Below are 27,410 nucleotides of genomic sequence, written 5' to 3'. Positions count from 1 at the left end.
TCACAAATTCTGAAAAATTTATGTGAACTATAAAAGAACCCCAAAACACAAAAATTATGGAAAAAAGCTCAAAACTCCTATAGTAAATTTTAATTTAAACAGTCGATAACATAAATATCATTTGTGTTATAAATGTATTTATTATATGTGTATTATTATATCATATAGGTATATGAAATTAATATATGTTAATAATTTATATTGACTACCAAAATGGTTGAATTCAGTAAAATCTAAGAAGAAAAAAAGCAAAAAACTAGGAGTTTTAATTTTGAAAGTACATACTAGTTCAGATTTTTTTGACAACTTAAATTATGTTTACTAATGAATATGATTAATTAAACGCAAAAATATCAGGAGTGGGAAAAGTTTCAATCTGGTGGTCAATTTGGACAACAGTGAATTAAGCAGATATGACTTTTTTTAACAACAAAAAGTTTTTATAAGTTATAGGTAAAACAAAACAACCGTTTATATATATTTTTAACTACACAATAAACTCAAATAGGGTAATGCAAGGCATAATTAGGCAATTGGCAAATGAGACATTTATCATGATGCCAGCCCCATAATTTATTGTTTAAAGTTTTTTAAAAATGCAGTTGTGTTCTAAAATCATTTTGTATTAAAAAAATATCACAAGTGACTGTAAAATAAAAGAAATGAAGAAAAATCTTTTTATCCTTTTCTATATGAAGTGTTGTTATAATTTTTTTTATCAGTGGCCCAGATAAAAGTAATAAACTGTTAATGATAGAATAAAACAAAAATAGTTATTTTTGTTTTATTCTATCATTATATTTTTACAATTTAGTCTCTATGCTGTCCATGGCATCTTCTTAAATATAAAAGGCTTACAAAATCTCCAAAGTGTATGCTTTTAAGTTATTATTGGTCCTTTGTTAGAGTTGTTTTTATATTTTCGACTTCCTAATTATCATTGTTTTTTAACCAACTAAAAAGTTTTTAATTGGACAAGCAATGCTTGAGCATTTTGTAGTGAGACTCATAATTCGGCAGGTATATATCCTATCAGGCTTAAATAAATTTGACCTGAAAGCTAAAACCCCAGGCTAAAAACATCAATCCAATTTCAACTGCCGGAATGTAAGGATATTTTTATCCAAAATTTTAAATATGGCTGAGTTCGTGTCTACAAAACCGTTTTTGCAAGGAGTTCTTTTATATTACTTCCACGAAGAATATTAGTGAAAACATGAGGCACATAGAATATTAGTGAAAACATATGGCAACAATGCTCTTCAGAACAAACATGCAGAAGATGGTTTGAACAACTCCAGGGTGGTGATTTTGACCTTGAAGATAAAGTACATCCTGGTACTGAGAAAAAGTTTGAAGATACTGATGAAGATTACTTGATGAAGATGAAGATAGACACAGGAAGAGCTTGTGGAAACATTGGGAGTCAATCAATAAACATTTTCAAATTAGGCACTTGAAACTGTTGATTGATCTTTTTTGAACTTGAAACAACTGGGAATGGTTCAAAAGCAAAGAAATTGGGTGCCATATGAGTTAAAATTGAGTGTCATTTAAAGACTATTTTTTAACTGCAAACAGATGCTCATACAACAAAAAAAAGAGATTTTCTGCATGGAATTGTTACTGGTGATAAACAGTGGATACGGTACAACAACCCTAAATGCAAAAAAGAAGAGGTCAAGCCCAGAAAGCCAACAACATTGGCAGCAAAAGCAAATATTCATGGTTCCACGCTCATGCTCTGTATCTGGTGGGATCAGCTTGCAGTATTATACTATGAGCTGCTTAAACCAAACGGGACTATTACAGTAGACCATTACCAAGAATAATTGATCAAGCAGAGTCGAGCATCGAAGGATAAAAGGCTGTAATTTATGGAAAGACGTGACAAGGTTATTCTTCAACATGATAATGCACAACCCCATGTTGTAAATGTTGTAAAAAACTACCTGGCGATCCTTAAATAGGAAATCCTACTCCACCCACTGTATTCACCAGACATTGCCCTCTCTGATTGCAGAATGTTTAAAAACCACATTTTTTAACAAATAAAACAGTAATACATGTTTCAACTAATTTATAGTCATCTTCAGTTTAGTTTATAAAACTAATTTAATTTTATATACAAATATTCTAAGGTAATAAAATATAAATTACAATTTTTTATTAATTACAACAAAATAGCAAAAATTACACCAAAAAAGATATTAAATTATTTAACAAAAGGTTAACGACTTATAAAATGGTAACTATTATGTGAAAAGAGATATCTTATAATGGTTTAACTGTTTGTTCATATCTGGAATTTTCCATTCAATGAACAAACTTTCCTTAATTTTAATCTTTAATTTATTGGAGGTAAAATTCAATATAAAAAAAACAGTCATTATTATAATTATCAAAAAAATTATTGTTAGTATGGAAATGTTTGTATGATATTTAACAAACTACTCCAATATGTGAAAAAATACAACATAGTTCACCCATTTAATAAAATTAATGGTGTTGCAGGAAGAGATTTTCTAAATAAATTTTCAAAAGGACACCAAGACCTTTTACTAAGAAAGAAAATATTATTTAAAGATAATGGGGTTTTTGTATAATGTTTTTATATAATGCCTTTATTAAATAATGTTTATAGATTGACTATAAATTGTGTTTATAGGTTAAAGCACAATTCTGTTACATTCTGTAAACTTCATTATATTCTGTAATCTTTTATTTTGGGAAGTTTAAACCTCATCAAATTTTTTTCTTTCAAAATTAAAAGAACAAAAAACAGAAAATAAAAGGGCATTAGGAAAGTGTAAAAAAGATAAAAAATTTTATTGTTCAAGACTAAGAATGTTTGTAATGGATTATGAAGTAAGGCTGCAAAAAAAGAGAAGATGACTTGATTTTTGAAATGTATAACTCATTATTATTTGCTTCAAAATACCAGTGATATATTGCTTATGTGATTGGTGATTATTATATCACAAATTATATTGTTGATTTATAAATCTTTTGGATGTTGGCATCAGGACGGAGACCAAATTACTGAGGTCTTACAACATATTTTGTATTACATAAATTAGTGTTCAAGTGTCTTGTTTTACCCTCTCATTACCCTAAATGACTTGGTTTGCTTATTCTAAGCTCTCAGAATATTCTCCTTCATTAAACCCTTTCTTATTCTTGTTATTTATTTTTTATGTTCCAAAATTTTAATGATTATTTTCAAAATTGTCACATCAATTAGTATAATGGTAGGGCATGTAAAAGTTTTTTTTCCCTCTATGGTACACTAAGAGATTTTCAACTCACAATCAACTCAAGTTGGAAATATTTACTTTATTGATAAAACATCTTTTTTTTGTGTTATTAGATATTTTAGTTAAAATCCGAGGGGATGGGGGGGGGGGGGCGGAGATTTGTATATTAGTTTTTTAAAAAGAATGCTTGACACGTCCTCAATTTTAAAGTTGGAATAAGTTAGAATGTAAGTTATATTTGTTGTTAAGAGATTTGTTTTGTGTATGTGGGTATGATTGTATCATAAGAAGTCGAGATGCTTTGATTTATTGTGGAGGTGTTAGAGAGTATTGTGAATATTGTGGTGATGTTAGCGAGTACTTGTGAATATTATGGTGATGTTAGGGAGTACTTGTGAATATTATGGTGATGTTAGGGAGTACTTGTGAATATTGTGGTGATGTTAGGGAGTACTTGTAAATTTTGATAAAGAGTTGTTTTATGTTTTCATGTGTTCAAGCTTTATTAGTCCTGTAGTCTAGAAAGAGTAGGATTTTAATAATTATAGGAATTGAAACTGAAAAAAATTTTTTCCATCAGCTATTTGTTTTAGACTAATATTTTTTTTGTACCTCTATGTTTTTTTTTTTAAATCAATTAAAATTATTTAGGATAATTTTTATTGTTACAAAGTTTGTTATGTAATGAAAACATTAAACAAGAAAATTAGCTTTTACAATTTTCAGTATTGGCTATAAAAAATAATAACATCTTTATATGGTAATGTCTCACATTAATTTTATATAGTTAAAGGTTAATTTTAGTTATTAATTATTATTAATTTTGACTTTTAGCTACATTTCAAGCTGAATTTTAGGCTTAAATTAATATTACAGCAAAAATTAAAAAGACATTGGTTTCAGTATTAATTTCAGTTTTGACTGAAGTTGAATTTTTAATTAGTAGTTGACATTAGTGAGAACAGCTGAGAGAACAGCTGGAAACACTTTTATAAAAATACTATTCCGTGATGTTCTGTGACAGGACCATTAGCTCTTCCTGGAGTACTTTTAAATCTAAATAAAAAGTTGTTTTTTTTTAATCCAGTGGTCTTTCAGCAATGAAAAAAACAAAAAAATCAATACACCACAAAAAAGTATCTACTTGGTATGTAAATAATTTGAGTTGGTAAGAATTAGAGTTGCCTAAGTCATTTAGACGCCTAATATTTATGTTTAATAAATGATATAATAATTTATTTTAGCGTGAAAAGCAGCAAAAACTAAATGAGCTTGATGTTGTGGTGACTCTTAAACTTGATCAGATCCAATATGTTGTGAATAAAAAGCTTCCACAGGATCTTTCACAGTGTTTAGTATTTAAACAAGAAAATTTAAATAGATTAGAGACTCGTATCAAAGAACTGGATAAAGAGAAAAACAAGGAAAAGCAAATATTTAAGTTAGTTTTTTTTATTATATATTTTTTATACATTAGATAAAATTTTTCTACCATAACATGTGCGATAGCCGTGCTAGGGTGACATGTTTGTTTCTTAAGTAAGAGGTAAGAAGTCAAAAATACCATGTCCCCGGAAGTACAGCAGTACAACTTATTAAAGTAATGAAATTTTGAATCTTAAAAAACATTAAAAGCAATTGCTTAAGACTACATAATAGATAAATTAAATAACTGATGCCTCTAATGACTCAAAGTTCTTGATGCGTTAAAAAATTTTAACTTATATTAAGTCATAAATTTAATTTAGTTTTTTATAAAATACTTTTAATTTATATAAATAATTTAAAATTAGATAAATTATTTAAAATTATATAAAATAATTTAATTTAATTTTATGTAAAATACTATTTAACCTAAAACATAAAACTTTCTACTTATTGTTGTAAAAAATATAGAGTATTTAAAATTTAGCTTGCTAGATTTTTATCTTGATAATTATCACTAACTAAACAGTTGCAACAATGATTATCAGTTAACTAAACAACCAAACTAAATTTTTATAAATTATAAGGTACCGCTCAAGAGTTTCAACATTGATGTCTCTAATATTGACAACCAAGTCATTATCACGATGCCTATAGTAGGGATAACCAATCTGGATCATAAATATCTTTTGACTACATGTTAATAAAATATCATGCTCTGGCCCGAGATTAAAAACTAAAACTACCTTCCTTTATAGAACATCCTACCTTCCTATTATGGCAACATAAAAAATGTGTTTCATCTGGAAGTTTTTTAGCACCACAATTATAGTAATTTGATTCATTTCTCTTAATAGTTATATTATGGAATATTATTACTTTTTGCTATATAATGGATTCTCTCTTATCTAACAGCATCTTATCTAACAGCATTTTGTAGTTGATTAGTTTATCTCTTTTCTTTTTCTTTCATTTCTTCAACAGTTATTTTCAAATTGTGTAACCACATTTTCTTATTTAAATTATCTTCAACTTGCCTAACAACATTTTGTGGATGATAAATTCCATATTAATTAAGCTTATCTTTTTCATTTCACCACGGGTTATTTTCAATTTGTCTAAGGGGCTGTTCATAAATGTCCATAAATGTTCTAGAGGAGGGGGTAGTGGTTTTGTAATGACTCGTACAGGACTTGTTACTAAAGAGTTACGATGTTGTAATGAAAGGGGTGGGGATCAAAAATAGTCAAAAATTGTGTGAATTGATGGATGACTAATAGCCTTTCTATCATTTTGTACACAAATAATTTCATCTAGCCTATTATCAATTTAACTTTTTTTCTTTATTTATTCAAATTGATTATGTTAACTTTAATGTTAATTCAACGATGAAGGTTTTGCACAGATTTTATTTTGATTTATTTGATGCTCGAAATTTGTGTGACAGAGGGTTGTGACAACAATTTAAAAAGTGAGTAGCCTTCTCGATTTTTGCAGCCCCTCCACCTTAGGAAGGTTAAATAAAAAAAACGCTTAAGTCTGTAATATTCAACAAGCAGCTTGTTGCAGCAACTGCAATAAGCAGTAGCTTTAGAATCAGTTCAGATTTTAAAATTTTTCATAATAAAAAATTGTCAAAGTTACTAGTTTTTTTTTTTTTTAATTGAAATCAGAGAGCGGAAGAAACAGCATGCTCAGATGATCAGAGAGAGAAAAGATTTAAAAAATAAGGTAATTTAAGAATTAATTTTTTTCTGCGTGTAAGGGTTTAATTAAAGGGGAGGAGTTAGTAGGCAGTTGCACAACTCGCAAGTTTTAAGGTGGTGTGAAAGCCACATGTAAGATTTTTTCTGAGTTGCTGTAAAAACTTTGTTCGGTCCTGACAAACTTTAAGTTAATCACATGCAGCTACCATACCTGCCGAAAATAAATTTCTTTAGATTCAGAACTTGGAAGAAAAAGTGCAACAAATGCAGATGTTAAAATTTGGTCGTTTAGTTGACTTATCTAAATTAGAATTGGTATCAGTTAACAGGGCGGCGGAGGAATTAAAAGAAAAACTTAAAAAACAGAAAATGCAGTACTCAAAAGAAATTTATGAATGGAATGTAAGTGATCGTATAATTTTTTTTTTTAATGAAAAAAGTATGATAATTAATAGAATTAATTTTGTTGTAGAAGCACATAGAGAGCTACCGATCTGAGTTAAAGAAACATATTTGCGAAAACACAAAGTATATCGATATGTATACTAGTCTTCTTCAAGAACAACGGACATTGGAACAACAACTAGACAATAAGCAAAAGAGACTTGTATGTTTTATGTTGATTTTGTTTTATTTAAGTCGTTTTGTTGTTTTTTCAACATTGTTAGTTTATGCATGTTATGTTAGTTATGTAATAATATATAATTATTATAATTATGTTGTAATTATTCATAATTATGTTATAACTATTCTTAATTATAAAGTGGATTTGTATTGTTATTGGTTTATTTTCACGATGTCCTCTTGAAGTCAATAAAAGATTTAAATCATGTATATGATTGATTCTCAAATAACTGAATTTTTTAATGTTTGTATTTAGGGTGCTCTCTTTCGGGGAAACGAAAAATCAGAAGCAAAAGAACGCAATAAATTTGTTCAACAGGCTCGATTCCAGGCTCGTGAAATCGATCTTCTGAAAAAAGAAATTCATACCTTGTCTCAAAAGGGTGGAAAAGTTGTTTCCAGTCGCTTTGAATCAAACGTAGAAGTTTAATATTAAAAGAAATATTTGTTTTTTTTGTGAGAATTTATTTTTTAAAGATTTAAAAAGTATAGTTATGTATTAATATAAAGTACATAGTTAATATAATATATAATAAATATTCAATAGCAAGAATTTTTTTAATATATGGAATGTAATGTAAATATGTTTATAATTTTCTATTAATGTTTTTAGTTATTAAAGTATAATAAACGGTATAGGCTAATTAATTTTACTTAAATTTAAATATAACATTTATGTTTAAAATTAATCTGATATTTTTTAAACAAGTTTAATTTTCTTTGTTTAATTCTTTCACCAAGGTTTGAGTACCTGTTTAATTCTTTCACCAAGGTTTGAGTACCTGTTTAATTCTTTCACCAAGGTTTGAGTACCCGTTTAATTCTTTCACCAAGGTTTGCGCTTTTCAAATATGTACGGCGCAAAATCAATTACAATGAGTTGCTGGTATGATTTAAAAGTTAAATTACATTAAAATTATATATAAAAGTCTCTCTTTTTGATCTGTTTTGATCACGCAGAACAAATTTAACTAAATTATCCTGTTGTTTTTATTTTGCTTAAAATAACATAATTTATCAAAATAAAACATATCCGCATTTTTTTTTTTTTTTTTAATCCATTTTTTTTTTTTATTGCATTTTTTTTATCCATTTTTCATCCATCTCCGCATTTTTTTCATCCATACAGTTAAATAAATTTACTAGTTAATAAAGCTTAAGTATTAAATACATCACAATTTCCTTGTTTGATTTTTATTTTTTATTTTAGTCAATTTCGAAATTTAATGTTACAAAGTTAACTCAAATTTTTCTACAAATCCTTTAAAAGAAACTAAAGCTAAAAACTCTTTGAGAAATCAAACGTTTTGAAGCTTGTTTTGTAGTATAAAATTTTAAGGTGGTTTAAGCCTAAAAAATTTGTCTTCAAATTTGAAAAATAGATTGTAGGTTCCTAAAATTTATAGGTTACTATGTTTATAGATAATTTTGTGACAGAAAATGTTAATTTATGAATACTATCTCAAAAAGAAGCTTTTAGCAAATGCGTAGCAACATAAAACTATGTTTAATTTTTCATAAATTTCATAAAACATATGGACTTTATAACCTTTCATACATATCTCTTTTGCAAACACTTTTGAAATGAGCTAAATAGTGAGGAAGTAGTGAATTTTATCAGCTTGTTTTGATTATTTTATCGAACTTATTTTTCATATTTGAATGTTTATACTTAGGGATACTAGGGAATGTTTATACTTAGGGATATTAGGGAATGTTTATACTTAGGGATATTAGGGAATTCTTATACTTAGGGATATTAGGGAATGTTTATACTTAGAGATATTAGGGAATGTTTATACTTAGAGATATTAGGGAATGTTTATACTTAGGGATATTAGGGAATGTTTATACTTAGGGATATTAGGGAATGTTTATACTTAGAGATATTAGGGAATGTTTATACTTAGGGATATTAGGGAATGTTTATACTTAGGGATATTAGGGAATGTTTATTCTTAGAATTAAAAAAATAACAAGAGTTTATATCAACATAAATAAGTTTTGAAACTTATAAATATCGTATAAATTTTTATAAAGTATTTTATGAAAGGGTGTACTACAGTAGAGGAGGCTGGTCTTTTTTTTTTTTTAAGAAAAAAATGTTTTTCTCAATTTTATCTGCAACTCTCTTTCTCTCTCAATGAATTATTTTAATTAGGGTTTGCTGCAATCACTTTAACACTTTAAAAAATGGTTTTCTGGTTTATATGATTAGATTATTATTTATAATTTGCATATTGTATATAAACAAATCGTATATTAAAAAAAATATATTAAAGCTTTAAATTCAACCAACATTTGTGTACTTTTTCGCTATTTATAATTTTGCACCAGCAGACTTCTGATGGTCCCTAAAATTGCACAAAATCTTAAAAAATAATGATTAGCTTTTTGAAAGCAAAGAGTGAGTATCGAAAAACGAGCAAGAGTGTTTTGATGTTGTTTTGGTCTTGTTTATTAAAAGTAGTGGTGAGAAAGAATAGGAAGTTACGAATAATATAGTGAAAAAGTTGTTTGCCAAAGAGCTTGAATCAACCAAGAGATAAAAATTGAACGTGTATTAACATTATTTTTTGTTGATGAGAATTTATCCTGGCTTCCTAAAATAAGATATATTCAATCTAAAATCACTAATATGATGTATCGCGCTCACATATCAATAAACAAAGTCTCAAACTAATATATTTTGGACGATTCATTGCTTTATCAGCTATGCAAACATAACATGGGTGAGTTCGCATACATCAAAACTTAAAAAAAATTATAGTCTACAAAACATGCCAGCAGAATCATTTACTCTAAATATAAACGTGAACACGCCAAACCTATAATGAAAGATATAAAAATAATGGATGTTTTGAAATAAATATCCATCAGCATTTAATTTTAATGTATCGATTCAATAATAATCTCTCTCCTCCAAACTTTAATAACAACTTTGAAATAAACATAAATGAAAACTGTTATCTAAGAGCAAATATTAGTAACTCATATAAAATGCCTCAAAACTTCAATAAATATGCTGAATATAGTATTGCATACCCAGGACCAAATACACTACCAGGCATGAATTTTTATACAAGAGAAACTGTAACGAAAACATTTAGTACTTAATGAATGATGAAAGAAAAAGTATAGTTTTGATAGTCTAGTTCGAACCATTTTTTTTTTTAAATGGAAATTTTTATTCTCCATTTTTCATATACTTTATACTAAGAAAAGTCGATGGCTTTAATTTCTATAATGCTTTTACTCTAATGAATGTATAGGACAAATACATTTATTTGACTTGATATTAAAGTAATTATCATGTATTATCACTTAACATTTTTATTACTTGGGCTGAAGAACAAATTTGTGAAAATAGTGATAATTCTAACTGTTGTAATGAACCAATTTATTTTTGGCGATTTATCTAATTCTTCATCCACCGTTTAATTCTTGTGAACAAATGTTAAGTTTCAGTTTTGATGAATTATAACTCTTATTATTTTATAACTATTTTTGCTATTTCAGATTCTTTGGAATGTCTCCGAGACGGAAGTGCTATAACGATCCTAACAAGTTCTGTTACATTTGCGGGAGGTTTATGTTTAAAGGAGATAAGCGTTCCATTACACCTCGAGTTAAGACCCTGTATTATGCTTATTTCAAGATGAAACTAGGAGATAAGGACAAGGTTTTTGCCCCCCCATAAGATCTGAGTTAGATGTCTGTCTAACCTGTCCCTGTGGTCTAAGGGTAAATTGAAAAGAATGCCTTTTTCCACACCTATGTCGTGGCGCGACCAAAAAGATCATGTAACTGATTGCTATTTTTGTTTGACAAACACGGCGCAATTTTCCAGAAGGACAGCTAACAGCATAATTTACCCTGACTTACCATCAGCGATAAACCCAAGAGCATATGATGAGGGAGTAGAGCCTCCTGTGTTTTCTTCTGATCTTCTCGATGTTATTTTAAGTGATGATGATGATATGCCGAACATGAAGAAGAGCGACGAAGATGATGATTGGCTGTCTAACGACGAGCCGAAGTCTATCAGCCAGAGACAGCTAAACTTGTTTGTAAGGAGGCTTGGCCTGTCCAAACAGGATTCGTGTTTGGCTGGTTCAATGCTAAGAGAATTTGGTGTCCTTGCTAAGGAAACGAGAACGTCTGTTTATAAGACAAGAGACGCAGCTTACGTGCCATTTTTTAAGAGAAGTGGAGACAATAACTTTGTATTTTGTTTTGATATTCCTGGTTTGTTGATGAAAATGGGTATCTATACACAAGTGGAGAATGACTGGTGGTTGTTCATCGATGGCAGCACAAGAAGTGCAAAGGCGGTCCTTTTGCATAATGAGAACGCATATCCAACCATCCCAATTGCTTACTCAATTACAGCAAAAGAATCTTATGAAACTATAAAATTTATTTTGCAGCTTGTTCGTTATGACACATTTCAGTGGAGAGTTTGCTCGGATCTGAAAGTTGTAGGTCTACTGACAGGTATGCAAGGAGGTTACGTAAAATATACATGCTTCATATGTTTGTGGGATAGCCGCACTAAACATGAGCATTACATCAGGAATGAGTGGCCAGCACAAGGCAATGCAACCCTTGATGTTCACAATATTCGCTGTGAGCCACTTGTTCAGTCTGACAAAGTTATTATACTCGAAAACTTTTGTTTACTGATTCCTTGTCTCCGATTGAGCTCAGAATATGGAAGACTTTGAAAGACTGTGTGGAAAACTTTCTGGCTAAGTATCTGAAAGTTTTAGGAATTAAGTATATAATACTTGTATTCTATCAAAGAATTTCTTCTTTGCACTCATTTATTCAGACAAGCACCTGTCGGACGGCTATAAAGACATTATCTTAGAACTGTTATCAGCCTTCAAAGAAATGAATTTGCACATGTCCCCAAAGGTTCACTTTTTGCATAGCCATTTGGACTTTTTCTCTAAGCATTTTGAAAGAAACATTACAGACGAGCATGGAGAACGTTTTCACCAAACGATTTCAACTATTGAGCATCGCTACCACGGGCGCGCCGATGAGAGAATGGTGGCTGATTTCTACTGGCTACCTTAACAACATTGCTTAGTTTTATTACAAAAATGGGAAAACCGGTACCTCTAGTTAACCAAAAAATGGTTCGACCCTGACAAATTTGGCTATGCTTTTGGTCTTCAAGACCATCCAAAAAACATTATTTTTGTTCCAAACCTCTTGTATAAAGGGAAAAGTGAAAAAATGTCTGATAGTGATATATGGAATAGTTATCAAGAAGGATTCAAATGTATGGCAAAGTCATTAAGTTCATTAAAGTTTCTAATAAAAATAGAAATTTTTAAAATTATTTTAGTATTTATTTTATTTGATCTTTTTTTGATATACTGATTAGCGCAGCAGTTTTATGCCCATTACTAACGATGATCTTTATAAAATAAAAAGTTAAACAGACAGGGGCTCAAAGAAGATGAAAATGACAATGTGTCATCGCAATCTTTTCATAGAGCTCCTTTATACATTTTCAATAGATTACAGGTATTAAATTAAAAACCCTAATGTCATATTTAGATACTGTATACCTAAATATGATGGACATTTAAATAAAATATAAAAAACCAAACTCTTGGTTGATGTATGTGATGCTTTTGATTTTTATAACAACAATTTATTTTTATTTACTTAACAACAAAAAACACCCTAATAGAAATACACTTTATATATTAATTTAGGCATAAATTTGAGTATGAATTAGACAAGACTGCCATAACTATAGGTTTAACAGGGAAACCTGTTGCGGCATTCTACTACTACCACCACCAACTTAACTTACATATATATGTATACATATAAAATTTATTATAGTTTTTTTGGTAAAACAGTTCATAAAAATGAAAAAAAAAAAAAACCTCAATTATATTGTATCATCAACTAATAGATTAAATTGTAGATTTTTTTATTTTTTAAAATGTGTTAGCATTATAGTCAATAAAGTAAGCGCAGATACAAGCGCCCATCCTTTGCAACAATAGCCACATCACATTTATTATACATTTTAACTTAAAAGAGAACAAATTTTAAAAGAACAAAATCATCTGCATGTGTATAGACTTGGGTCTTTCAAGTTCTTTGACAGATTTAAAAACCTTATAACTTAAACAACATTGAAAATTAAATGTTTCACTTGTATTAAAACACCTTCTGCATCTACTTTTTAGTTACATTCAGTACTTTCGTTCAAAAAACCACCAAGCAATATTTGAATATATATACTTATAAAAAATTGAATTTTGTTAAGGATGTTTTGATTTAAAGAAAAGAGCTATAAATTGATTTTACGAAGCGTTCGAACGGATTAAAGGACTTTCGGAATAATATAAGCATAAGAATCTCAAACAACTTTCCCCCGTTTATAAGTAAAAAACAATAGAAATACTAAAATAATGCTGCGCAGTGATAAGCTACGTAAGTTACAAGTAAAAAAAACGCAAGGTTGAACTTTTGGTCTGATCAAGGTTGTTTGCATTTAAATCAACTTAGTAAAACTATATCTAGTATTAAGACAAATAATGCAATTACTACGTCAAAAGTTTTTTTGACTGAATTTATATTTGTTCAAAATTTTATGTACCTACAAAAGACTGTTCGCAGCACTTTACAAAAAAAATAAAAAGTATAAGAGAAGCCTAATCTGCATAATTTCTAACTAAACCTTTATCTCGCTCAGATATTTTATATATAAAAAATTCAAAGCAAAACAAAAACACAAAATAATTTTTCATATACATATTATATATCGACGAAGCCGGTTTATAGTGCTTTGACACTGATATTTTTTAAAAAAGTTTTATTTATGTAAGACAAAACCAGTTTATCACCAGCCAAATTGTAACCTTGACGTTGTTGTCCAAATAACCAAAATAGTTTTACTTCACTAGCAACGCTTTTTAACAGATTATTCAGACAGTTGTCAAAATTAAATTAGGTCAGCAACATTCATGGGCATTTCTTCAATTTTAGTGTTATAAAAAGTTTCGATATCCTTTAAAACACGAACATCTTCTTGACTAACAAAGTTAATAGCGACACCTTTCCTACCAAAACGACCACCGCGACCAATTCTAAAAATTATTGTTACTAATTTGTTAACAGGCACATATCTAAAAAAAACAATACTAACAAGATTTATTAAATATGTTAAGCAAGTTTACCTGTGAATATAATTTTCCCTGTTGGTTGGCAAGTCATAATTGATAACCAACGAAACTTGCTGAACATCAATACCTCGTGCCTGAAAAATTTTAAGTAATCAAAAATTTAGTAGTGAAAAACACTTGAAAAATTTGAAAAAGGTTATATATTAACTGTCATTTTGGATTTATAACTTAATTTAACAATATTCTATTTTAACTAATATTAAGAATAAAAAATGTGAGATTGTTATCCCATAGCAATCACACACACACACACACACACACACACACACACACACACACACACACACACACACACACACACACACACACACACACAATGCTTTTATAAGTTCTCTCTGTATCTATATATCAATCACTGTTTTCTAAATAAAAATGTGGCTTATGTACCAAACTAATTGTCATTATGTACTTTATTTTGTGATTAACAAAGAACAAAAACAAACCAAAAGATCTGTGGTAATTAAAACACGACTAGATCCTGATCGAAACTCTTTCATAATCAAGTCACGTTCACTCTGATCCATATCACCATGCATAGATGAAACAGTAAACAACTTTTCATTTAATTTTTCTTTTAGCCAGTCAACTTTCCTTCGCGTATTCAAGAAAATAACAGCTTGCGTAATGGTCATTGTATCATACAAATCAGTAAGTGTTTCCAATTTCCATTCCTACATACAATAAATTGAATTAAGATATAAACTTGATAAAGTTACTTTTTAACATGTTGACGTAAATCCAGATACTTTTCAACAAACAATTACGAATTATTAGGGATATACATATATATATCAACCCTCAGAATTAGGAAAAATGAGGCCTGCAATTTATTGCTGACCTCAAGCCGTTTAGAGGTTGGCATGAGATCAGCAAAAAAAATTTGATACAAAGGGGTTACCATAAAACACTTTAAGTTCGGCATTGCTGAATGCCGATCCTAATTCCAAGGGTTGATATATATATATATATAAAAAAGATTTCAGCTGATCACAAAACCTAACCAGAAGTATATTAGCAAATTTTATTGAAAAGTCATACACTCATACCCACACATATATATGTATATATATGTATATATATGTATATATATGTATATATATGTATATATATGTATATATATGTATATATATGTATATATATGTATATATATGTATATATATGTATATATATGTATATATGTATATATATATATATATATATATATATATATATATATATATATATATATATATATGTATGTGTATATATATATATATATATATATATATATATATATATATATATATATATATATGTATATATATATGTATATATATATATATACATACATATATATACATACATACATATATACATACATATATATAGAGAGAGAGAATATAAATGTCTTGTAAACAAAACCAGATTTATAAGCTTTATAATTGAACCATGGTTTAGAGCCATTTAGTGCAAGGTTCACAAAAACTTAAGGATAAACAAAAGTACCTCTTTTTCAACATTGATAAAAAATTGCTTGATACCCTCAAGGGTCAATTCCTCTTTTTTAACCAATATATTGATAGGATCTCTCATAAATCTTTTTGTAACTTCTAACACATCATCAGGCATGGTTGCTGATAAAAGAATAACCTAAAAAGAATCTTAAGAAAATTAAGTTGTCTAAAATATTATTTTTGCTTTGGTTTGGATTTTTTATTTTAGTTCGTTTCACTCTTTTTGTTTTTGTGATGTAACTTTAATATTTTTTATTGTCCTATGATTTTTTTGAATATCACCATAATAACATTTTACAAATTCAAACAAAAAGTTTTGACATTAAATTTAACGTTAACCCGCAATTTTTAAAAAATGCCCAAACAACTCATTACAATCAAGAGAACTTTTTGTTCTTCACCAGTTTCTTATCTGCATATATGACCTGTCATAATTTAATTGAACATAAAAAGTATGAAAACCCACTGTAACATATATTTTTAAGTTATTTATGTTTTTAAAAATTGCATAAACAACAAGAATTAATAAATTACAAGAAAAATAAAGATCACCTTTTCAGGACTATTTTGTTTAACTAAATTAGGACATGGCCTACAGTTATAAAAAACAGTGAAAAAATAGTTGTTGCTTATAAAAAATGACAAAAACTAACAAAACTTTCCACAGATTCATTTTCCATCGATTAGTATCACCCCTATTTGCATTATTACTACTTATTTTTAACATAAAATTTTTTTCATACTCTCTATTTTTGACTCAAAGACAGTCATTCAATTCAAAAACTTTTATAAAAATATATTTATATTAACTCTACCTGAATAGAAGAAGGAAGTCTCCTAAAAACATCATAAATTTGATCTTTAAAACCACGAGATAACATCTCATCAGCTTCATCTAGAATAAACATTTTTAGGCTATCAGTATTCAGAGCACCTCTGCTAATCATGTCAAATACTCGACCTGGAGTACCAACAACAACATGTACACCAGCATTTAAAACATCTAAATCTTGGCGAACAGCGGTGCCACCAATGCAACCGTGAACCTTAACTTTTTGATAATCACCAAGTGCCATGATTACTTTTTGAATCTACAAACAAATTGAAAATTTAAAATATTTTTCAACTTGTTCTTTTAAAAATTTCAATGAGACACAATTAATAGATACCTGCTGCGCTAACTCACGAGTAGGAGCCAGAACAAGAGCTTGGGCATTAAAATTGCTTAGATCCAACTTTTGTAAAATTGCAATAGAAAAAGTGGCAGTTTTACCAGTACCAGATTGAGCTTGTGCAATGACATCATAACCTAATAATTTTAGAGTCAATATAGCAATTGATGTACAATAGCATTTTATATTATATTTAACAATATGTTAGTGTAACACAAATTAACACATAAAAATATAATTAGTTACCTTTAATAGCTGGCATAATTGCTCTCTGCTGAATGGCAGAAGGTTTTTCAAAACCATAGGCAAAAATACCTCTGAGGAGGTTTTCCTGTAAGTTCATATCGTCAAAATTGTCAATGACTTCAGTCCATGTTGACTTAATGATAGTACCATCTCCTTCAGTTGTGAGCAACTTGCTCTCGTCATAATCTGGTTGGCTGTAAAACAATTTATATTACACTATGCAAATATATATATATATATATATATATATATATATATATATATATATATATATATATATATATATGTATTTATATACATATATATACTTTACACACACACATATATATTATTGTATGTGTACACACATGTATATACATATATTTTAATTAACCTTTATTCAGTATATTCAGATATAGCAAGAAAAACATGTATATACCTAAAACATCTATAATCTAAACCTAAACATGTATAAATTGACTTTAAAAATTTAACTCTGACAAACATTTTATGATTTATGAGAACAGCTTATTAAATATACCTTAAGAGAGTGATACACACTGCATATATCATCAACTATAATATATATTATAATTATAAGTTGTATAACTTCTATATATCTAATCGTGAACAACTTGCTTCCTAACTAAACCTCTGTCATAATAAATAATAGTTGGGCTTAAGAACATCTCTAGATTGAGATATTAGTATAAAACTTGCGTATTGTAATTTCTAGGAGGTTATACCTTTGATAATAATCTTCGGACATGTTAGCATGGGACTTCTCGAAAGAAAAGAATCTCGACTTTTAGAAGACTGGGTTTGGTGCACAAATCCATAATGGCAGTTAATACAACTGCGGAACATTTATTAGCAATATCTTACTGCGGCGAGTGTAAATTCTGATACACTGTTGTTGCATTTGATACAAATTTACATTATTGCGAAAATGTTTTTAGTTCCTTTAAACAGTTTATTAGATTATTTGTTCTTGTTTTTCTTTATACCAACTATTTGTTTTGTCTGTGCAAGTAAGTTTTTTTTTGTTAACTTATATGTAAATTACATTAATTTTATCATTAATTTTTTAAAATTAATTATATTATTAAATGTAGTTAGTTATATTTAATAGTATTTTTAATACTGTATAAGTAATGATAATGTATTAGTATTAATTTCTACCGTATAAGTAATGATACTTTAAAGCAGGAAAGATACATAATAATGCTGCTTTTTAAAATTTTGGCCGTAAATATTAGTAAAAATGAATAGGGCAAAGGAGGGCATTAAGACTACTTTTTTCATATGCTTTCAGATTTTTCTATTGTAAAAAATGAATATTGTGAAGTTCACTAATATTTTTTTTCCTAGTGACAGACAACATATTTGTATACGAGGCATAGCATTTTATACGGAAAAAAAAAAAGTTTTGTATAGTGCCAAGACTGGTAAGAAGTTATAAAAAAAAATCGCCAAAAATAAAAAAAGGGGGCAATAAGACCAAGTATATTTAATGTATATATTTTTACCAAGACTTAACGCAATTTGATAACTTAAATATTGTCCCTTTTTGTAATTAAAGTGCCTTCAACATTATATAAAATGTCAAATATGTCTTAACACACCTATTTATCACTTCTATCTCCACTTATTCCAAAACCTTTCATATGATATACGGTAAAATGCGGTACAGTAGAATTTCGACTAGGAATAAATACTATAAAGCTAAAACTTTGTTCAAGTAAACACAAATGTACGATATTTCCCAAAAACAAAAGCCCCAATTATTGTAGTTCCGAAAGGTGAACTTTTGGGTCTATATAAAAGAGCCTATATAATTGTTTGGGGAGAAAAAAAGATTTTTCAAAAAATAAAATTGACTGTTGGAACAATTTAACTAATTCTAATTTATATTCATATAAGAAATGTGGTCTAAAAATGAGTATTCAAGAAGTTATTATTAAATATGCCAATCAAAAAATTATAAGTAATACAGGTATACATTATAATTTGACTATTGAAGTAATCCTTTATAGACGATATAATTTATACCAAGTTAAATCTATTGTCTATAGCTATTCTTTATATAAATAAAATAAATTTCAAATCCAATTAGTGGTGTGTGGTGACTAACCACGGATCTATGCCAAGGGTGGATCCATAGTAAGGGGGAGGCAATCCCTCCCTTAGACATTTGCTTTTTTTTTTTTTTTTAAACTTTTATATTAACACAGCACTTTGTTTAAATTACGTGAGTAAATTAAAGAGGCTATTTAAAATCAGCAAAAAAAATTATGGACTTGCCTGCTTAAAAATCAGCAAAACTGAAAATTAAACCCCCCCCCCTCTCTTTTATAGGTGGTCAGGATCCACCAAATCCAAAAAACGTGCCTTACCCCCCCCCCCCCCCTATTACTACAAAGTCTTGACCCCCCTTCCACTTGATATGTGCTCATCATTAGTGATCCAGTAGCAAAAAATTCTGACTCGTTAGTAACTTTATTTTCTTAATAATAACAAAAACATAGTGTTACTTTATAAAATCTTTAGTAAAAACTATTTGAAACATTATGGTTAACTTTTGAGTCAAAAACGAATGAAATAAACTTAATTATTTTTTATTTCATATATCTTCGAAATATGCAAACTTATAGAGACCAATATCCTATATCTTGTCTTTTCTGTAAAATAATTACATAATCATTTCTTTTTTTAATTTATTTTTAATTAATCTTAAGTTTCTATCCTTAATGTGTAATATTGTGGTAATTTGAGGCTGGGAACTGAAATATCTCAAAATTTTGACACTATTACCCAAAATGTGGGCATTGAGCTAATAATTTTTTTTTTACTATCTTATAAAACATTTAAATTTATCAGCAGGTTTTTTAATTTGATTAAATAACCTTATTTTTAAAAGTTACAATCATGTAAGATTTCACCTTCCCTAAAATGAGGGGGTTGTATACTTTACTTGATCATATTTTTTGAATACTTAAATAAGATTAAAAACCTGTCGACGAACTTAAAAATATCATCAAACTGTGTGAAAACAAATATTTAAAAAGGAGTCAATTAAAAAATAATAATTTTTAAGATTATATTTTTACATAAGCTTAGAACAATTACTACACTTCCACTCCATGACTTTAACATCATCTAATTCAGTTATCATAGTACATTTTACATGATACCAAATGTCACAAACATCGCAGCACACCCACTGATCACCTTTATCTCCACAGCCACCATATTCAGGACATACAATATTGCTGTTGTCATCATTATCATTTTTATTATTATTATTTTTTTTCTTCAATTTTTTTTTGTTTTATTTTTTTGAAGCTTCTCTTGTTCGTTTAAACATGCTTCTGATGTTAAACTTTCACCATAGCGAACCTTTTAACCCGTGCAGATCTTCCATGAAGAAAGGTTTCTGCACATTTAGACTGTAATTGCTTAAGAAAAAAATCTTTGATAGAGTAAGTCGATGTAGAAACTGGTAATGATGAAGCAGATGATATTGATGTTGAAATGGGAGCATTGTTAACACAAATGCTTTGAAGATTAGGCATTGAACATGATTTTGTGAGATGATTAGTGGAGAATGTAGGTTTCTTTACTGGTGACTAAAAATACTGATTAAATAAACGTGTGTCAATAGCATGTTTGTTAAGAGTAAAAATGCCTGTTGCCTTAAAACTACTTTTGACTTGTTCCATAGTAATGGAACTCTGAAAAAGGGTATGTCATAGCCCTGGAAAATGTTTCTTGGATACTGGTCCATTATGTGTTCTTGCATATTTTATAAGCAAACTTTGCCATTTACTTTTTACAGGTCAAAAATTCGATGTGTCTAAAGGTTGAAAAAGATAGGTGAGATGAGCAGGAATGCGTAGGAGAATAACATTATTTTTTTTTGCCAAATCAATAAGTGGGGAGCTAATATGAGAAATATGATCATCAAATATAAGAACACGTGGGCGGTTTGCAAGATGCTTTGTATACATTAGAAATATGCTTTGAAACCATTCTAAAAAATGAGGGCACTCCATCCAGCCCTTACTACTAGTAGTATAAACAGCTCCATCAGGGCCACCTTTAACCTAGTCCATATACAAATTTTTTCTTTTGTAGATAATATATGGTGGCAATATATACCCACTAGCAGAACATGCACAATTGACAGTAATTTGCTCCCGGCCTGATCCACCAATGCTTTGCAACACTCGAGAAATACCTCGTTTTGCTAATACAATTTGCTCCTTTGGGTCAGTGACGAACCTTGATTCATCAGAATTGAATATTTGACTAGGAAGGTTTTTAATTCCTGCATTTTTTAATGTTTTTTCGACTAGATCAAACCAAATTTTGATGGTCTCAGGATTTTCAGCATGGTTTCTTGAATTGCTTAAATGTTCAGTTTTTCTTGGCGTAATTTTGGGATTTCTTTGCAAGAAAGCATGCAACCAGTCTTTACTTGGTCGAGAATCTATAAATGGTGTATCAATACTGTTTGTTTTAAGAAAATCTTGTATCAGATCTTTTACTTCACCTCTAGTAAAACCCCATCCTTAATCAGCCATTAAAATAAGACATTCTGACAGCTCTTTTTCTTGCTGTGAGGTCAAAACTGTTTTTCGTCCTGGATGAGAGTCGACTGATAGTTCACTGTTTACCCTTTTTGAAAGAGCTCTCCTGTCACACCTAAAATGTTTGGATGCCTGGTTTATTGACATTTCTTTATTCAAAACAGAACTGCAGGCATCTATCATTTCCTGGCTATTTGAGTAGGATTTCCTTCCTCCCTGCTTTAAATTTTTGTATGTTCGTACATACAAAAATTTAAAGCAGGTAATTCTAAAAATAAAAAAAACCTTTATTTTCAACAATACATTTACAAAATTTATTTTTACATTAAAAAGTTGCTTTTAATTTTAGTCATAATTTTTTAACTAAATAGTATGAAATTTATAGCTGATTTAAATTTAATAGAGAGTTTTGCCATTTTTTACTTGTCAGGGAGGACATTAAGACCTACTTGTTTTAAAATAAAAGTTTTATACTCTAAGTAAACTAATAAATAAAATTTTTTGTAACAAGTATCTCAAATAAGTCTTACCTATGCTAGTATAACAAAAAAAAATTGTGTGCAAGGTAGTTTTAAAGGTATATGTTTAAAATGTCAAAACCTTGATTGGACGGCTCTATGACTCAATGATTTTTACTAAAATAAATATGACATTTAAATTATTATTTTTATATCTAAATATTACTTAAGTAGAATGTGTAACTTTAAAAAAAGACTTACTAAACTTAGATAGTACTTTACTTTCAAGCAAAATAAAAGCAAACAACTTGTTATAGACTTTTTAGTTAAAAACTGAGGAGCACCGATATTGGAAAAGTTTTTCATAAACTTCGAAAAAAATTAATAACTGCCGTAAAAAACGTTGATATTGAAAACCAAATTAATCATGGTAAAAAATTAGTTGTTAGTCCAAGAAATGATTTAAACTACTCGCTTACGTAGTAAGTAAATATATATCATGAAAAACTTAGTTAATTATTATTTACACAATAGCTTAAAGGAATTTAGTATTAGCTCTGCTCAAAAAGATCTTATTGCCCCTCTGATCTTATTACCCCGCTTTACCTTAATTAATGACATTAAAAATTAACAATTAATTAACTTTTTAATTGATCCTCAATTAAATAGTTAGTTAATTGAGGATCTCAAACTTAAAAACCTGTTATCTTAAAACTGTTAAGTATGGACAAGTGTCTTGTGTGCTTTAGACCATCGGTATAATATAAAATATGATTTATGCAATATTATTATAACAATTACAAATGGAATAATAGTTAATCAAGTGTCAAATCGAGGGTAGAAAATTTAACTGAATATAGATTATTTAGTATATAAATTAATTTTGTCTAACTTTTATATATCCGTTTAAGCTTAACACATTTCTTTTTATCACTTATGTTAATAATAAATTTTTACCAACTTCATTAGCAACAACTGCTTTAAAGTTGCAAAAGAAGTTTTTTTATATTATATAAATATCACCCAATTTTTTTTTAAATTGGCTGGTATTAGCAGTTACTAATTATATAAAATATTTGAGATGTTTTTATTGAAATTTTTAACTCTTACTTTTAATTTTTAAATAATTGAATGTATGGTGATTAAAATTTAAAATTTTTTGAATTTTAATATATTATTATCATTACAAAATCATATTAAGTAATAGTTTTATTATGTAAGTTGTTAATTAATAAAAAAATGATTTAATAAAAACAAAAAAATTTTCATTAACAAAATACCCTTACAAAAAAGTTAAAAGAATGCTGAAAAAATATATTAAAAATTATTATGGTCTTTCCAGAGTTTTCCACTCTAAATCCGTAAAGATTCAGAGTTTTCCTGTCTGAATTTTTAAGGATTCAGAGTGGAACACTAACAAGGTTTTCCTTGATATGCAAGAAAAAGTAAACAAAAAGTTATCAATGATTGTGCAGAACAAGCATTGATCGCCCCATATAACAGATGCATAACCACAGATGAGGGATAAAAACAGTTCTTGTTTTTAAAAAGAATTCAAGCTAGAAATTAAGATAAAAAATGAAATTCATAACAATTAGAAAATACATATAAAAGTATAATATTTAGAATTGTGCAGAATTTCTATTAGAGATTTCTATCATAACTCAAGGTGATATTGTAAAACAAAAATTTTATGTAGTATGTAATTTTAAACAAGTTTTTTAGTTTATATATTATACAATGTAAAAAATAAGGTTATTTAATTAAAATCACTTAGTTTACTTAATATGCCATTTTTTTACTTAATATGTGATTAATAATATTCGGGGTTGTCCATAAAGTACGTACCCTAAAAATTTAGAAATTTGACCGCCCCCAACCTCCCCCTTTTGCCAAGCGTACTTTCAAGTCCTCCCCCCACCCCCCCACCCCCACAGGTGTTATTGTAAAACAAAGATTTTATATAGTGTGTAATTTTAAACAAGTTTTGCAGTTTATATATTGTGCAATGAAAAAAAAAAAGTTATTTGATTAAAATCACTTAGTTTACTTAATTGTAAAATGCCTTTTTAATTATTTACAGTTAAGGTCAAGGCCAGAAATTTTTACCCTTAAGGCAAAGCCAAAGACTAACAATTCTGATATATATGTATGTATGTATGTATGTATGTATGTGTATATATATATATGTATATATATATGTGTGTGTGTATATATATATATATATATATATATATATATATATATATATATATTTATATATATATATATATATATATATATATATATATATATATATATATATATATATATATATATATATATAAGGCCTTGTTAAGAAGCGTTACGCAGCTCGCATTTTGCCTGCGAAAAGGCGATTTGCTTATGTGTTCAGCAGTTTTGCGCTACGCAAAAACTTTTATCTTTAAGAATATTTAAATTATCTTTTGATGTTGTTAACGTGATGTTTATTCAGAAGAAGAAAAGTCATAAATAAAAGCATTTAACTGCAATTGTAAACTAATAGATTTTATGTTAAAGAAACAGTTTGTTTAATAATTTTTTTGTTGTTGTTAAAAATTAGTTAAAAAAAATAAAGTGTTTTAAGTTTTATCTTAAGGAATTAAATATATAAATTCCTTTTAAATATAAAAATTATTTTTGTCATAATAGTTCAAAAAATGCACGATTTATTTTGATGTAAATGTTTTATTAATAAGATGTTTTGTTTATTGTTAATTCAATGAAGTTTTAATGACGTTCGTTTAATTTATGAAAATAAGTTATCGGTAATTGATAAATAATAATTATTAAAAAGAGTTCATCAAAATAAATAAGAAAAAATTTATTAACAGTTAATAAAATAACCAAAAACTAACTGTAAAATTATAAGAAAATAAACAAATATTATTTTACGTTTTATCAAAAAAATATTTTTTTCAAAATAAAATTTAGTTCACATTTGAAAAAAGTAATAAAAATGATTTTTCAAATAGGAACTTAGATTTTATTTGTAACTTTTGTTATAGTGAGAAAAAAAAAACTGTTTGTATGATTTTTAACGTGTTAATAAAATAACTTTAATTACAATTACAATTACAATTACATTGCGGTACATGAAAAGACGCTAGTATAAAATCCTAACAATACAAAATATATTTGCTGAGTTACTTAGAAATGCGTTAGGCGTTTTCGTTACGCAGCGAAATCTTGTAACAAGGCCTGATATATATATATATATATATATAGTCTTCTCTGTTTAGCCAGCTTCGCTTTTAAGTCAATGTTTCGCGCTTAAGTCTTTTCGCGCTCGCGAAAACATTGGCTAGTACATAAAAAAGTGCTTGCCAAAAAATAAAAGCGTTTTGTTTTAAATTGCAACAAAACTATTTTGTTCATTTGTTTAACTTTTATGAAAATGGCTTTTTTTAACCAGTTTTTTTTTTAATTATTTTATCTAGTATTTATTTAAAGCATTCTTTTTTTAAAATCCCACAGCTAACTTAAAAATGAAAAAAATAAATTTTTTTTTTTAGGTACCCCTCTTAAGTAAGTCCGTAAAGAAACGAGTCTTGCGCGAGATCAGTAATATTGAAAACAAAGCCTAAAACCCAGTATTGGGGATATGCTACCCATACCTCCCGATTGAGGGGGGTGGGGCTCTTTTGCAAAATTTAAGGAGCTTTTTGTTTTAGCAATACCTAGCGGTAAAATTTTGAAGATTTTGAGACCCTTATGACCCCTAATGGGTTGCTTGAAATACAAGTCTGCCTTACTCACGGCCAGTATATAAGGAGTGGCATGTGCGTGCATAAAAGAACACTAACTTCAACTCCCCTATACCATACAACCATACATCCTTTTATATTGACAAACCAGGATCTTTAGTCAGAATTTTAACATTTCTATTGGTTAGCTGGTTAATTGCGATAAATAAGAAAAACAAAGTACATTTTAAATTGAAACCTCCCCATCCCCCCCTTCTCTTCACCCCTTCACCCTATACACTTTTGTTCGCTATTAGAAGACCCCTCCCCTTATGAGCATATGTATTTCGTGGACGACCTCTTAATAGTAATATGAGTTAATAATATTATTAGTAGTGTTGACTAAAGCACTTGCTTTGTAGCACCACGCTCAATCTTGTTTATCAAAGTTTTTGTTTCAGAGTTGATAGAGGGTTGTAGCAGAAATTTAAAAAAATGTAGTCTCTTTTATGCTATAGTGGCCCTTTCGGTCTTGGGGAAGTGAATAAAATAAGAAAACATATATAGATCAGAGCATTTTTCATGAAATTTTCTGATCATAAATAGGAAAGACAATAGTATGGGAAATAAGTAATTACTAAAATGGATAAAATTTTGTTGAGGTTTTTTTAACATTTGTCCTACTTTTTATCTCAACTAATTTATCTCAAATATTAATTTAGGAGCATGTTATTTTATTATAAAGCATTTAAAGTTCATTCAAATGTCATGAATATCTTTTTAATATTTTTTTGTTTAGGGTGTTTATTGTTTATATGATTTGATTTGGTAAGTTTCGTGACTGAAATTTACTTCTTCTATCATTAATCTGCACTTAATGCAAACATAGAGTATGAATGAATTGTGAATCTCTCTAATTTTGCTTATTCTTTGGCTGATTGATGCTTTAAAAATTAGTTTGATGTTAACATTACCTAATATTAATGATTCAAGGAACTAATGTAAATTAGTTACTAGATTGATCAATAGTAACCAAGTTACACTTAACTTTAAAGTATGTATAACAGTAAGTATAAAGTAAGTACACAGTAACAAAATAAAGTTTTCAATTTAAATTTTTTATTTGGCCTTTATAATTCAATATGACATGGCGAATGGGTGGACATCCTAACTATAACGATTGATCAATAAAAATCTGTGAAAAACTTTAGAGTATAAAAAAAATAGTTCACCCACAAGTTTTATTGAATTTTGAAATTATTTTGTTTCAAATTTAATCTTTTCCTTTTCTATGTGTTGCGTTTAGTACATAAAACAAAATCTCGAGACTCATTTGGGATTTCAGTTGATCATTTGAAACACGCAAATTGTAACGCACTGGCAATATCTAATTCATTTCTTTAATTACTCAATTATAGATAGACTCTAAAATCAATGTCTTTACCTATTATTATACCACTTGTAAAATCATGCAAGTTGTCTTTGGTTAACATAAGCAACTATCGGGGTATAAGAACCTTAAAAATTCTAA

General features: G+C 28.1%; 2 protein-coding genes across 2 annotated transcripts in view; one reads left to right on the top strand and one right to left on the bottom strand.

The window, feature by feature from the left end:
- LOC101241763 (cilia- and flagella-associated protein 44) overlaps positions 1-7,578 on the top strand; it is a 101,925-nt gene extending 94,347 nt beyond the window's left edge. Inside the window, exons 34-38 of the mRNA XM_065788459.1 lie at positions 4,502-4,698; positions 6,356-6,413; positions 6,623-6,790; positions 6,861-6,995; positions 7,269-7,578. Of these exons, the coding sequence (XP_065644531.1) occupies positions 4,502-4,698; positions 6,356-6,413; positions 6,623-6,790; positions 6,861-6,995; positions 7,269-7,442 (732 nt within the window). The 3' untranslated portion in view covers positions 7,443-7,578. The remainder of the gene's footprint in view (positions 1-4,501; positions 4,699-6,355; positions 6,414-6,622; positions 6,791-6,860; positions 6,996-7,268) is intronic.
- Positions 7,579-13,786: 6,208 nt separating this feature from the next.
- LOC100211221 (eukaryotic initiation factor 4A-I) lies at positions 13,787-18,022 on the bottom strand. Its single transcript, XM_065788458.1, has 8 exons — positions 17,869-18,022; positions 17,144-17,337; positions 16,895-17,034; positions 16,541-16,816; positions 15,718-15,861; positions 14,676-14,903; positions 14,227-14,306; positions 13,787-14,136 (listed from the first exon to the last, which is right to left on the bottom strand). Exons 1-8 carry the CDS (start codon positions 17,889-17,891, stop codon positions 13,992-13,994), a joined length of 1,230 nt encoding a protein of 409 aa, XP_065644530.1. The 5' UTR covers positions 17,892-18,022; the 3' UTR covers positions 13,787-13,991.
- Between the last annotated feature and the right edge of the window lie 9,388 nt (positions 18,023-27,410).

This window comes from Hydra vulgaris, chromosome 01, assembly GCF_038396675.1.
Source record: "Hydra vulgaris chromosome 01, alternate assembly HydraT2T_AEP".
Lineage (NCBI taxonomy): Eukaryota > Metazoa > Cnidaria > Hydrozoa > Anthoathecata > Hydridae > Hydra > Hydra vulgaris.
Note: the sequence above shows the minus strand (reverse complement) of the source record. Positions and strands in the feature narration are given on the sequence as shown.